Source organism: Myotis yumanensis, unplaced genomic scaffold, assembly GCF_028538775.1.
Source record: "Myotis yumanensis isolate MYYU_CA2020_CCGP unplaced genomic scaffold, mMyoYum1.0.hap1 SCAF_5, whole genome shotgun sequence".
NCBI classification, from domain to species: domain Eukaryota; kingdom Metazoa; phylum Chordata; class Mammalia; order Chiroptera; family Vespertilionidae; genus Myotis; species Myotis yumanensis.
In genome coordinates this window covers 32439656-32454939 of record NW_027223756.1, presented here as the reverse complement: position 1 = coordinate 32454939, position 15284 = coordinate 32439656, and the positions used below count along the sequence as shown (strand labels likewise).

The following is a 15284-nucleotide window of genomic DNA, read 5'->3' as shown; positions in this document are numbered from 1 at the left end:
CCATGGGTTATGCATATATGGTATATGTTCTTTGGATAATCTCTTCCAGTCCCCCTACCCCTACTCCCCTCTGTCAGTCTGTTCCATGTATTCATGCCTCTGGTCCCATTTTGTTGGTCAGTTTATTTTGATCATTAGATTTGCTGCTCTGATTGACTGACTTTTTTCCACCTTGTCTTTTAATTCGATGATTTAATCCTCTGCTTCCCAGAACCTACTGTTTATTCCTTTCAGTGTATTCTTTATTTCAGATATGTTGTTTTTCATTTCTAGTTGGGTTTTTTTCTTTTTTCATTATTTCTATGTCCTATTTCATGCTGTTGAGTATTCTTAAAACCATTACTTTGTAGTCTGTTTCTGATACATTGTTTGGCCTTCATTTTATTTAGCTCCTTTTCTGAAGCGTCCTGTTCTTTCATTTGGGGCCTGTTTGTTTCCCCATTTTTGCTGTTTCTTTGTGTTCATTTCTGTGTATTGGATAGAACTGCTACGACTCCCAGTCCTGATGGGGTGGCCTTCTGTAATGTCTTGTGTGACCTAGTGGTATAGTCTCCTTGATCTTCTGAGCTGGGTGCTCTAGGAATGCCTCTTGTGTGGGTAATGTGGGCCCTCCTGTTGTAATTAGGTCTTGATTGCTGTTTGTGGGTGGGCTCAGCCCTTGGGCTAGCTGACTGTGAGACTCAACCCCGACCGTGTTGTGCCAACTGTTATACAGATGTGGGTTCACCCTTTGTATCTGCTGATTGTGGACCTTGCTGGATTTTGCTCTGACGTTGTCTGAAGCTGGCCACTTGATGTGCTGGCCCCAGACCTCCTGGGAGTTTCTCTGGTGCAAGCCAAGTCACTGTCCCTGCCTGGCTCTCAGCAATTTGTCTGAAGCTCTGCAGGGCAGAGCCCCAAGTGGTCCAGTGGGCGGGGCCTCCAGAGACTGCGTCTTCCTCGGTCTTGCACTTTGACTGTCCCTGCCCTGAGCTGCTCTCCCTTCCCCCGACGGAACTGTACTCTGTGGGAATATCGAGGACTTGCACAAGGGGCTCACCCTCTCTGCATCTCCTCCTGTCTTTCCTCTGTGTTCTCTGCTCTCAGTATTTTAGATCAGCGACTCTTTAACTGATTTTTGAACTGATTTCTCTGCAGTTCAGCTGCAGTCTGCTCTGGGGTTGGGAGCAAGTGGATGGAGCTTCCAGCTACTCTGCAACAACCTTTTGTTATCGGGAAAACATTTAAAAAATGTTCTCACCTATTAGGAGATCAGAATACAATGTGATAAATAGCACATTTTATATTCCTTTATTTAGAGACTGCTTATGCATACATTCTAACCACGGTACCACATTCATTGTCACTGAGTTCTGGAAGAACAGTCATCTCATTTCATTTACTTTTGAGTTCAAATTTCTCAAAACAGTGTATTGTATATTAGTGCACACTAAATAAATGCTATTAGAGCTGATATTACTAGTTGAAAAATACAGTTTCCTAAAGATAGTTATTATTATTGCAGAATTATATTAGCCATAGCTTAAGATTTCTGCACTCTTTTAGAGTGCAGAAGCAGCAAATAATAGGGAAATTTAAGTCTGATTAGAATAGCAGGACAAACAAACATAAAGGAAATGGCCTGAGAGGGAGGGGTCAAACTGGTTGGAGATCATTGTAATGGTGGACATACTGAAGACATAAATCTGGTATTAAAAAGTATATATCCCTGGCCTGGCTGGTGTGGCTCAGCAGTTGAGTGTCGACCCAGGAATCAAGAGACTGCTGTTTTGATTCCCGGTCAGGGCACAATCTCAGGTTGTGGACTCGAGGGCATGCAGAAGTTCAGAAGGCAGCCAATTGATGATGTTCCTCTCTTCTCTCTCTCTCTCTCTCTCTCTCTCTCTCTTTCTCTCTCTTCCCTCTCTCCCTCCCTTCTTCTCTCTCTGGTAATCAATAAAAGAATAAATTTTATATATATATATATCTGAATGGTAAGGTAATAGAGTGCCAGTGGTGTTTGCATTAGAGGATAATGAAGCAAACAGAGAAGGACTAGAGGAAAAGGGAGGTCGAGGGGGAGTTTAGCTCACCCCTGATGATAGCTCACCCCATAGCTCACCATCATAGAGAGATAATGAGTACAAGTGCCCTCTTTTACATTGAGTGAAAAGTTGCTGCAATAAATATGATCTTCAGTGGCCCAGTAGTTGAATCTAGAGAACTGAGTACTATAATGACTCTTAGAGCAAAACTCAGAGTAAAACTCATCAGCTCAATTAAATGACCCTGGTTGGTCTTATTGGGTTGACAAATTGAAGAGCAAACATTTTTAGGACAACCAAAAACAAGACAAAGAAATATAGAGTATTCTTAATGCTTCATTTAGTGAAAATGTCTCCATTTACTGTGGAAGTCCATGAAAAGTACTGTTTGCCTAAGATTAGAGGATTCTAGATAAATGAAAGAGTTTGATATTAGATGGATTTGGGGCTTTAGGCTTTTAAAAGTATCTTAGTTGTGTAAGCAACTTTTTCATGCTAAACTTGTGTTTTTGAGTTTGCTAAAGGGTTCTGGAAAAGTTAGAATAATTTTGTAGGCGAAATGTAAATGTAGGTTGCACTGTAAAGACATAAAAATAAGATTCTCAAATTTTTGTTTTTCCTTCCTTAAAAACCTTCATGGGCTCATTTGTATTATGCTAAATACTAGGAATTTGGGCAGATTTTAAAATTATATGTATTGCTCTGGATATGCTACTAAATGTGACAAGTGTCACAGGATATAAGAATTCTTCCCTCTGTAAGCCTGGCCCTTTAAATTGACCACTTATCTTATATTTCCATTAAATTACCTTTCTGCAAAAAACTTAAAAACATTTTCAAAACAAAAATTGATTTTGTTCACATTATTTATAGTCAATGAACTTAATACCTGACACCACAATTTTTAAGTATTAGCACTTTCACTAAGGAAAAATAAGTTACTCAGTACTCTTACTTCCCTGTCATTTGAACCTTTATAATACTTTACACTGAACATTTTGACACTCAAACCTGAAACAGAAATTAAAAAAGAAAACAAAACTCTGATATAATACACCAGAGGGCGCTGTATTCTAGTTCTTACTCTGCATTTCCGTTCAACAGATGTGAGCGTGCTTGTGGAATGCTAGGCAGAAGGCACAGTTCTTGCTCTATCTTGGGGAAGCTCTCCATCCAGGTAACGAGTCTGGTTTTTAAAAAAAACCATTTCAGAAGGTTAAGTATTTAGAAGGCTATATATTTCATTATTTAAACATTTTAGAGCTCTTTAAAAATTGCCTTTAAAGTCTGTGCTGTGTTCTTGTTTTATGTTCTCAATGGAAACATAGCTTTTGTCCTTTGAAAACAAATGTAATTTTTAGAGACAATCTAAAGTTATTTGGCACTATGGAGATAAATAAGGTAGGTTATCAAACCAAGCAGTGCTGGTTATAGTTTTCATTTTTTTAAATTAAATTCTTAATTTGCTAACCTTGTATAACACAGTAGAGAATATTATCTAATTGGGTATGCCTTGTGTAGACTCTAAACTATCTGAGAACCATCATTAACACTTTTTCCTGGCCACCCCTCTGCAAGTCCTAGTATATCTATAACATATAATTCATAATAATAAATACTCATGAAATCACCTCCCAGCTATAAAACTACAGCATTGATAGTAACTTAAATTTGCCAGAGTTTTTTTTGTCATATCAAGTCCTTAGGTAACCAGTCTTCATTATTTGTTTGATTTCTTTTTTATATATATTTATCACATAATTATGTGTTCCTAAAAATTGTTGTAGCTTTAATTGTTGTGACTTTATAAAAAGAGTATTCATGCTATATTTGATCTTTTGGACTTTTGTAGCCTTGGTATTACAGTAAACCCTCGATTTTGCGGACCTCAGTTTAGCAAACTTCAGATTTAATGAACAAAATTCCTGGCTCATATGTCATATGTGAAAATTAACACCCTGTTAATTTTAAAATGCTTTTAACCAAGATTTGCTTACAATTAAATTAACAGGTTGTTTTTTCTTATTAATTCACTGTTATCTTTAACAAATTTTAACAAGTAGGCCATATCTTGGAAAAAAACACTAGAAATTTTGCCAACATAAATAAATATTACATATCTACAATGATAGTCTACATATTTAAATCCAACAGTCACCGCTCAAAAACAATGTTCAGTGAACGATTAGCACGTATGCATCATGGGTGGTAATTAGTTCTGTTGTAGCATGGCGTAACTTTATACAGCAGTTTTAACGTGTGCCAGCTGATGTTCCGACGTGCTAAGCCATGCCCAGCCGTGTGCATTTGTTTACTAGTGCTGACTGGTGAATGCATGCATTTACTAGACCTACTCAGCATAAATTTAAAATTACTATATTACATACAGAAAACTTTTCTGTGAAATTAAACTTTTCATGCATAGTTAATTTTAATTACACAAATGTGTCTACATAAGAAAGACAGGTAGCCCTGACCAGTTTACTCAGTGGTTAGAGCGCCGGCCTGCAGACTCAAGGGTCCCGGGTTCGATTCCGGTCAAGGGCATGTACCTTGGTTGCGGACACATACCCAGCAAGAAGTGTGCAGGAGACAGCTGATTGATGTTTCTCTCTCATCGATGTTTCTGACTATCCTTCTCCCTTCCTCTCTGTGGAAAATCAGTAAAATACATTTTTTTTAAAAAAAAAAAAAAGAAGAAAGACAAGTAAACTAACTAATTTGTCAACTTTTTGACATATGCATTCAGCAAACCTACTTTATTATATAACAGACACCCCCTCGCCCGAAATGGCCTGTTATATCGAGATTTTACTGAATATTGCTATGATTCATCCATTTTGTCGTTAACTGAGGATTATTTATTATGAGTGCTATATAATATTCCATTCTATAACCACAATTTATTTGTCCATCTCACTGTTGACGGGCACTTGAGTTGTTCCAGGTTTTGCTCTGACAAATAGTGATGTCACGAACATTCTTACACCTATGTCCTAGTATACAACTGCAGCCACTTCCAACCAGTAGTAAAGCAAGTTCAATTAATTTCATTTTCCTCGAACATATCTACACTAAGAATGGAATCATCCTACTGGAGTTTTCTACACTCCAAAAGGATTTAAGCAAAAATTCATGGAGGATATTTTCAGAATGATGAATTCAATTTATTCATTTCTTACTGACAGACTAAACTCTAGGGAGCCATAATTATTTCTGGTCCTTTGAACATTTGTATGGTTATTTCACGTTGGCACCTGTTGCCAATATAACCAAGAAATAATAATTTAGTATACAATGATGTGTAGAAATAAGTAGCTATCAGACACATATGGCTAGATGAGGCTGACTGTCATGGTTCCCTGAGATACTTCAGGTTAGGATAGAACTCTTTCTCTTTCTAGTACGCCTTGTTATGCAATCATACTGAAATCTAGAATAATACATATTTCCTTAGGCTGCCATTATTCATTAACTTAGAAGATCTACCACTTATATAGAATGTGGGAATGTGGGAATATAAAGACCAGTGAATTCTGTTCTATTCATGCAAGCAGCTCACGCTCCAACCAATTTGACAAACCTAAGGATATTGCTGAAATTCTCCACAACCTTAACTCAAAAGAAGCCTCCAGTTTATTCAGTTAATACCTATTCAGTATGTATGAGTGTCCAGCATTGTACAAACCTCTATTCTTTTACCATAAATACAGATTAAGGCTTTTTTTTTCCTAAGCAAAAGTCTAGTTTTAGAATAATTAAAAATGCAGTCTGGACTAACTTGAATTTACATGTTTATTTACTCTATGTATTTAGGACTAAGAAATATTAAGGAAAAGCCACCACCCCAGATATAGGTTACCAAAAGTTCAGAGAGTCATGAGAAATTAGTTGACATAAAAAAACATGAAAGTGGCAGTGATTTGAAATCAAAATACTGTTTTCTTCCTTGCACTTATCATGTTTCTATTTGAACATAAGTTTCTTGGAAAGCAGGATATGCGTTCAGGTTCTAGGAAGATGGCCCTCTATCTTGATGATCTGGTCATCTGTCTTCCATTTATAGGTACACGGTGGGATCACTCCGGTCACAGTTTTCAATGTGTATGTGGGATTGTATGCCAGGATAAACTTTCTGCAAGGGCAACAGAATTCCCAGTTTTTCTCCCTTCTTGATAGAACCTTTATATTTAATTGGCTTAATGTAGAACATTTTAATACAGAAACCTAAAAGAAAAGAAGAAGTAAAATTATTCATTATCTGGGTTTTAATAGCCTAGAATCAGAAATTTTAAAAAATAACAAATAACACACACACACACAAAAAAAACATAAAAAGAAACGAGAGTTGATTGAACTCAATGGGGGAGTAGAAGGAAATGACAAAATCATACCAGAAATAAAGACAAAAATTGCAAGATGCCCTAGGAAGAATAAATTTAAATGACAATGTAATAAAAGCATTAAACAATAGCAGGAAAACACTAGATGACTAAGAATATTGACCTGGAATACTGTTAACTCTAAGGCATATTCTAATTAAACTATTAGACTTTAAAGACAAGGAAAAATGGAAAGAACTGGCACAAGAATACAAATCTTTCTAAATACCAAAAGACAAAAATATTTTAAAGACCCACCATATAGAGAAATTGAGTTAATATAATACCATAATTATAATGTAATATGACAATGTTATATCTATAAATGTTAGCTCATCTATTAAACAGAATTTTCTATTGACTTGGAAAGGAAAACCCTACTCTATGCTGTATAGAAAAGCAATCATCGTAAAAGGCTAAATGTTAAGGAATGGACAGCTATTTGCCAAGAAAATGGAAACAAAAAGAAAAGCAAGGGTTATGATCATGTTATGAGAGTGGAATTCAGGCCAAAAGCATTGAAACAAGACAAAGGAGGACAATTTATCATGCTAAATCCAAAGATGTCGCAATAGTGACAACTGTCCTTGTGCTAAATAACACAGAAACCATCTGTATAAAACAGACTTCAGGAGATGCAAGGAGAAAGAAATGGAAACCCAATAGTAATAGAAGACTTCAACACATTTATATCATTAAAAACAAGTCAAGTGGACAGAAAACATCAGTAAGGCTATAGAATTATGCCATACAACATGATAGCCACTAGCCACATGTGGGTAGTTAGCATTTGAAATGCAGCTAATCTGAATTAGATGTGCTCTAAGTACAAGGTACATACTGGATTTTGAAGATAGTACCCCCAAAAAGGTAAAATATTAGTAATATTTATATTAATTGCATTTTGAAATAAAAATATTCTGGAGATACTGGGTTAAATAAAGTATATTATTAAATTAATTTCACCTCTTAACTTTTACTTTATGTGACTCCTAGAAAATTTAAATGTAAATTTTACTTGGGTGGTTTTTATTATATTCCTTTTGGATAGTACTGCCATAGAAGATCTAGACAAAATCAATAAGGTGTGTCTTATGTATATATGAATACTGGAGGCCTGGTGCACAAAATTCGTGCGGGGGGGGGGGGGGAGGTCCCTCAGCCCAGCCTGTGCCCTCTCACAATCTAGGACCCCTCGCTCCTTACCACCTGCCTGCTCGCTGCTCCTTACTGCTCAGCTCGCTGCTCCTTAGCACTGCTGCGGAGGTGGAAGAGGCTCCCGCCACCACCGCTGCGCTCGCCAGCCATGAGCCCAGCTTCTGGCTGAATGGCACTCCCCCTGTGGTAGTGCACTGACCACCAGGGGCAGCTCCTGCATTGAGCATCTGCCCCCTGGTGGTCAGTGTACATCATAGCGACTGGTCGTTCTGGTTGTTCCACTGTAATGGTCGCTTAGGCTTTTGTTATATAGATGTGTAAGACCTCCACACTGAGAACCAATACAACAACTGCTAATACCGCAATGCAAGAAGACCTACATACATGGAGGATATAACATGTTCATTGATTGGAGGATTAATTACTTTCAAGATAGAAGTTCTTCTCAATATAACCTATATAATCAGTGAAAATCCAATCAAAGTCCCAACAGGCTTTTAGTGGAAATTGACAAACTGATTTTACAATTTGGAAATGCAAATAACCAAGAATTGCCAAGACAGCCTGAAAGAATCAACAAAGTTAGAAGATTTATACTATGAGATATCATTATGTATTTTAAAGCTATAGCAGTTAATTCAGTGTATTATTTGTGGAAGATTGACAAATGACTGATGAAACACAACAGAAAGACCCACAGAAACTGACCCACATATATTCAGACCCTGATTTATGGCAAAAGATCTTGAAGTGTAGTAGGGGGAAAAATGATCATATCAAACTAATGGTACTGAGTTAATTAGATATCAATATGGAGAAAAATCTTGATCCCTAACACATTCCTTACACAAACCCAGATGGATTATAAACCTAAATATGAAATATGAAGCTTATAGATGAAAACATAGGGAGACTATCTTAATGACTTCAGGGTATAAAAATGTATCTTAAATAGGTAAAAAAAAATGTTAATAAAGGAAACTAATACTAAATTGGGCCGCATTAAAAATATGAATTTTTATTTATTGAAAGAAGCAGTAAGAAAGTGAAAAACAACCCATAAAGTGGGAGAGGATATTTGCAACACATGTATCTGGCAAAGGACTTGTATCCAGACTATACAAAAAACTCCTCCAGACCAATAAGGAAAAGACAATTAAGAAAGACAGGGAAAAACACTTGAATAGGCACTTCACAAAAGGCAATATTGATGTTATCAATAAATATGAAAAATGCTCAATTTTATTAGCCATTAGGAAAATGCAAATTAAAGCTAAATAAGATATCACTACATACTCGTCGGGATGGCTGAAATGAGAAAGGTAGATAAATAACACCAAGTATTGTGTGTGAAGCCACGGGAACTTTCATATACCCTTGTTTGGAGTGTAAGTTGGTACTACTTTGGGAAACTGTGCCAGTATCTACAAAAGCTGAAGATACACATAAACCAAGTGACCCAGCACTTCCTCTGCCACAGTATCCTGCCAGTTGCTGAGTATATGAATTCTAATTATGTGACTGGGGAAATTACCCCAGGGTGGATTTGTGGATGCACTGGGCCCATTATAAAGTGGACCCTAGTGAAAAGTACATTGATTATCTGACCTTACAAGCCCCTAGTCTGACTGATGGACCACAGTGGCCTTTTGAGTCTCTAAAGAATTAGTATCAGTTTTAAGTAAGTCCAATCATCTCTGAAAAGCCTAATTATTTCTTCTTCCCCAATGTACATTCTGCTAAATAGCCACAGGTCCCTTTGGGAATGGTTAGAAGTAAGGTTTACAGTATAAATTGTTGGCTGTGTGACAGAGCCCTTCCTCAAAGAAACTCAGCCTCCCTTTTACTCAAGGGGCTCTGGGACTGTGAGCCCAAGTGTACAGGGAATTGGGGTGGGGTGGATTTTGACCCATTGTTGTAATGATTGAAGTCAGAATTCTGTTCATCAGACCTGGAGTGTTTCCATTTATCCAAATCAAGTAAGGCTTTAGTAGGCTGCCCACCTACTTCATTCTAGGGTCTCCATGATTAACTAGACAAGGCGTCAGATTTCCGGGCTTCAGACGAATATGATTGCTGCTTCAGCTCTGCTGCCTGTTAGGTAATCATGCCAACCTTGGCCTTGACTACCAAGTGGACTTCATTCAATGGCAGCAGTTTCCCTTGTCATTCAAGCTTAAGCCTCTGTGTAGTTCCTCAAGGACATGGGCTCCCTCACAAAATGCTTCTTACTTGGTGAAGGGATTGTCCTCTGGACTCACTGCCAGCAGAAATGCACGTTCATGTTCCTTAAAAGACATGTGCAAGAAAGTTCATAGCAGCATTTTCATAGTCCCTGACACTGGATACTGCCCAGATGTCCATGTAGAGAAGAATGACTACATAGATGAAGATATATGCTTGTAATGGAATACTACATGGAGCCAGAAGAATGAACTAAAATGATGTGCAAAATATGGATGAATCTTAAAAACATGATGTGGATGGAAAGAAGCCCCATAAAAGAGACGGCTTGCTGTTTAATTCTATTTATATCATCTTCAAAAACAGGCAAAACTAACATATGGTGGGAAAGCGATTGCCCTTGCTGGGGGTAATGAAAAAAGTAGCACAAGTGGTCTCTGGGATGCTGCTGCTGTTCTTTGTCTTGATCTGGGTGCTGGTTACATAGGTGCATTCACTTTCTGAAAATTCATGGAGCTGGACACTTAGGCACTTTTCTGTGTGTGTGTTATATAATCCCAATCCCTGAAATACCAGGAGACACAGCTTTACCTAGAATATAGAGGGCTTTGTAAATATTTCACAGTCAACTCTTGGAGAAAGGCCAACATTTTCCAATTGTGGAATTTTGGTAAATGAAAGTATGTATTCATGATGGTTAGTATTGCTGAAAGTGGTTTTGTTTATAGATTGTTAAGCAAAACCACATGGGCCACAGGAAGAAAGCCCTCCGTCAGCTAGAGAAGTAGATGGAGTGTGTGCATAAAAGCAGATGACTCCAGGAAACCAGTGTAACATCTTTGGAAACGCATTAGCTGTTTTAGTTTGCTACACCAGGTCCTTTATGTTGTAGGTTTTATCATCTTGAAGGGAGTATGAAATTTCAATTATGGAATATGCATTCAATAAATAAATATCCAACATCTCCGTATGTGTCCCAGACATATCCACCACCTCTTACCTCTTCCAGATATCCGAACACCATTATTGATGGCATTTTTGTTTTTATAAGGTTTCTCCTGGCCCACAATCATTCCACTGAAAGGTGCATACACAGTAGACCCATCAGAGCACAAGACGTCCACACCCTGGTGAGGCCTGTGATTTCTAGGATGCAGATGAGAATGAAGAGATTTAGGAACTGCCCTGGGAGCTTTATCGCCCAGGAGTGTGGTGTTAGCCCTCTGTCCCCGGACCAGGGTATCAACAATTGAAGCTGCTAGGGCATATTAGGATGTCCCAGGTTTCCTCGCTCTGTTTTGCCCAATTTTAACCTCCTTCCCTGAAGGTAGTAATAACCATGTTGTAAAGATGAAAGCATTTAAGATAGTATTTGGCACTTGGGAAGCCTTTAAAAATATTAGCTATTCTTATTATATGGCATTTTGGGGAAATGAAGCAATCTGTATGAGTACATTTTAATATAGACCACTTAGGAAAGAGTTGTCTTTTTATGGGAACCTATCATAAAAGAATCTTATGTTACCCTAGCCGTGCTTTTTCCCTCAGCGACCCGGAAGTTATTACAAACATCATTTACTGTGCATGCTATTTTAATATAGTGAGTGATGCTGCCTGTGTTTATTAAAGTACATGTAGCACAAACACAGAATGTTTCCAGACTGTGAGGTTTCTTGAGGTTGTCGCTAACAGTCCTCACTGTTGTCAGCATGCCCGCTCTTGCCAGCCTCTTCTCCTTTCTAATAGGCTCCTGCCTGAAAACTCAGACTCACCAGGATTGTTAGATGATGTAAAGCAACATTGAGCAGGTCCCAAGTGAAGAGCCATTAGTTATTATATAAGTCAAGTGCAAAACTTTAGGGTAGGAGCTAATTGATTCTTAATTTTGGCAATTAAGAGGCCATTTTTCCATATTTCCCATCTCTTAGGTATATCTCCAGGTGCTTGAGGTTACTTTGTAAGTATCCTATATGCAAATCGACCAAACGGTGGAAGGACCGGTCACTATGATGCGCACTGACCACCGGGGGGCAGACACTCAACACAGGAGCTGCCCCCTGGTGGTCAGTGTGCTCCCACAGGGGGAGTGCCGCTCAGCCAGAAGCCGGGCTCAAGGCTGCAGGTGGTAAGGAGTGAGGGGTCCTGGAATGCAAGAGCCCCAGACTGCAAGAGGAATGTCTGACTGTCGACTTAGGCCCGCTCTTTGGGGAGCAGGCCTAAGCCAGCAGGCGGACATCCCCCAAGGGGTCCTGGACTGCAAGAGGACACAGGCCAGGCTGAGGGACCTCCCCCCAAGTGCATGAATGTCATGCACTGGGCCTCTAGTTATCTGTATAAGTGAGAGTTCCACTGTACTAGTAATGGGGGTGGAGGTCAATAATGCAATTGGACACACAGCTATTTCATCAGAGTGGTACTCCCAAGGTGATACTGTACGTTACTGGAAATTCCTGTAACAAGTCTGTTCCTCATTGTCTGAAATAAATTGCCTGCTTAGGGCTACCTCCGGTGTTCAGCTCCCAGAGGCTGGGTTAGTACACTGTGGTTTGATGGAAAGTGGATCCTAAGGCCTGAATCCTAGTTCAGCTTTCACCACCTCCAGCTGTGTTTGGCAGGTCCCTTAGCCCTTTGGTGCCTCCGTTCACGTTCCTCATCTATAAAATGGGATAGTAATGCTTGATTTTCACCTTGGAAAAACCAGGTGAACTAAGGCAACGTGGGAAAACACTGTTTGCTCCCCTTCCTCTTTCCCTTATTCCACGCTCTGTTCCCAATTCAGAGCCCATACTTGAAGCAGAGTTCTTGGAAGTTGCTCCAAAGACAGTAATGTAACTGGTTTCATCTCCGAGTTTTCCTGTTGTCAGAGGAAATGATCATGAGCACTTGAGGAAACCTAAGGCAGGCACACTAAGCAAAGAGGTCAAGAGGTCGAGAGCCCAGAAAGCATATGGTAAACATACCTCTGGGCAGTGTACTGGCCACAGCCATGGCTGTCACACGTCCTGATCTCATTGGAAGACTTGCCAGCACATAGATTAGCCCACGGCCCAGCCAGCACTGAAAAGGAGAAACATGAGAGGCAGATTTCCTGTCTCACATATTTCCAACCTCCATTTGCCTTGTAAGTCTTCAGTGGATTCTGAAAATCTCATTTTTGCTATAATTTGTCCCTAACATGTCTATAGTTTATGGTAAACTCTTCCTTTAATTCCTGGTTCAGATGTAAAATTGGCTTTTTCTCTGGCCACAAAAAGTCCATTTTATGACATATAGAGGTATTTGTAAGTGTGTCTGTTGATAGGCATTAACCTCCATCATTATAGTTTCAGATTATCCACTAATAAATGGCATAAAGTGTGCTTTTCAAATTTTCTTTGTTCATTGTTTGGCATGAGGTTAAGGAAAATAATCAAACAGGTAGATTTATTTAAAGAAATAACCCCAGAAATTCTTAAGTAACTTTGAAATGTTTCCTTACTGCTAGTCCCAATAATCAAATCCAAGAAAATATTTAAATTAGCAGCAGTCGCCAACCTTTCGGACCTCATGGACCACCAGTGGTCCGCGGACCATCGGTTGGCGACCACCGCTCCAAAGGTTTCCTTAAACCAGCAGTCGCCAAACCTTTGGACCTCACGCGCCACTGGTTGGCAACTGCTGAATTAGAGAAATAAACTCTGAACTAACAAAGTGTATGTATCTCTAAATAAATCTCTCTCACATTTGCAAATGGAAGAGGGAGATTCTTAAAAATATGAACATGTTAAATCAATTTAGCTTAGAGTGGAGTCAGAAGGGAAGATGGGGAAGAGAGTAGAAACAATTACAGACAGTCCTTGGGTTACGTCGCACTCGACGTACATCGTTTCGTAGTTACGTCTCCATCTCCCATTTATTTATAAAAAAAAAAAAAAATTCCGTCATTTTGACGTATGTACATATGTGCTTTATGTTTTTTATTGTTTATTTACCACAAGTAAAGGTCAGGAATTGTTATCTTTGTTTTAAATTCTTTTTACTGTTTCACTTCATTACTGCTGTGTATGTGCTCCATGTGAGTGACGTAGGTGCTTATGTAGGTGGGTTCCGACTTACGGCGAAAATCGCGTTACGTCGCACCGTAGGAACGGATCTCCGACGTAACCCGAGGACCTACTCTACATAAAAATTTATGAAGCAGTAAAACATGGAGAAGGGGGCTAGCTCTCTGTGTGTATTTTGTGCAGACTTTGTAAGTGCATCTTCTCTTTAATATAGTAAGCACTTGATCAATGTTCAATTGAATTTTATTTCCAGGATTTTCAATGTTAACATTCATAGCAAGATGAAGTTAGCAAACTCAATCTTTCACTTTAAAGCAAACTAACCAAAACAGAAGCAAAACCAAGAACCTGTTCATTTGATCACTGATTTTATTTAACAGTATTTTACTATTTATTAATAATACATGTGCTATGAAGTGAAGGTACAAAATATGGCCATTAGGTGTATTCTTTAATATTCTTTCAAAAGTCTTATACCTTAAAGCCACACTTCAAGTCAACACCTTGATCAAGATGTAAAGCCATCACTGTGGCAACTAATACTTATCCTTGGGAACTCGGGCAGAGACTAGACAATTGGTTAATTTATTCATTTTTCTCTTAGGCTGTGACTATTTTTTTAAAATATATTTTATTGATTTTTTACAGAGAGGAAGGGAGAGGAATAGAGAGTTAGAGACATCGATGAGAGAGAAACATCGATCAGCTGCCTCCTGCATATCTCCTACTGGGGATGTGCCCGCAACCCAGGTACATGCCCTTGACCGGAATCGAACCTGGGACCTTTCAGTCCGCAGGCCGACGCTCTATCCACTGAGCCAAACCGGTTTCGGCTAGGCTGTGACTATTAAGGGAGCATTCCCCTGGTCCTAATCCCACTAATCTCTGCATCAGGAATTTTCTAAGTCATATTCCTACACAAACTTTTCATCTTCTAATTACATTCCAATTAAGTTCTAGACCACAACTGAAAGACGTTTCTTAATGCCCCCCCATTCCACTTACGTTTCCCTCATTAAAGAACCAGAGCATTGGGTGGACATCATTGAGAACCCCCTGTTCTTCCTATTGCATTTTTAATATCCAGATACACAAGTTTCTGTTGTGATTGTGCTATTATTGACTTTTAAATCTATCCTTGAAATAAGTTTTTACAAATTAGCCGAGATTCTAAAATTGTGTCTGACTTACCGGTTGAAATCAAAGCAGCGAAAAGGAGGACTCCTGAAGAAAACATTTGGCTTTTATTTTCTTGTGATGCTTCTTCCTCCGATAATTATAATGGCTCCACACTCTCTTTGAAAAATATTCAAGTCTGAGTAAATATTTTCTAGCTATTTAGCCTTAGAATTCTGCATTTTTCATTTCTTTAACAGGAGACAATGGAACAGGTCAAATTCTAATATCCCATGGCTAGCTATTTGGTTCAGATGTAGGACCTATATTAAAGCTTCTGAGCTGAAGAAGCAGCTAATTTTATTGGAAATGCTGAC

General features: G+C 38.7%; 1 protein-coding gene across 1 annotated transcript; it reads right to left on the bottom strand.

Annotated features, from left to right (window-relative positions):
- Nucleotides 1-6084: 6084 nt before the first annotated feature.
- On the bottom strand, nucleotides 6085-15028 carry LECT2 (leukocyte cell derived chemotaxin 2). Its single transcript, XM_070417153.1, has 4 exons — nucleotides 14983-15028; nucleotides 12709-12805; nucleotides 10749-10894; nucleotides 6085-6251 (listed from the first exon to the last, which is right to left on the bottom strand). The coding sequence occupies exons 1-4, from the start codon at nucleotides 15026-15028 to the stop codon at nucleotides 6085-6087; spliced, it is 456 nt and encodes a 151-aa protein (XP_070273254.1).
- Nucleotides 15029-15284: the final 256 nt, after the last annotated feature.

What these genes read in the sequence shown, in the direction of transcription:
- LECT2 (XM_070417153.1), bottom strand. Translation starts at nt 15,028, where the DNA reads ATGTTTTCTTCAGGAGTCCTCCTTTTCGCTGCTTTGATTTCAACCG. An exon ending in CGCTGCTTTGATTTCAACCG is followed by an intron (nt 12,806 to 14,982) that starts GTAAGTCAGACA and finishes TCTCCTTTTCAG; the next exon opens with TGCTGGCTGGGCCGTGGGCT. An exon ending in TGTTCGGATATCTGGAAGAG is followed by an intron (nt 6,252 to 10,748) that starts GTAAGAGGTGGT and finishes CTTTTCTTTTAG; the next exon opens with GTTTCTGTATTAAAATGTTC.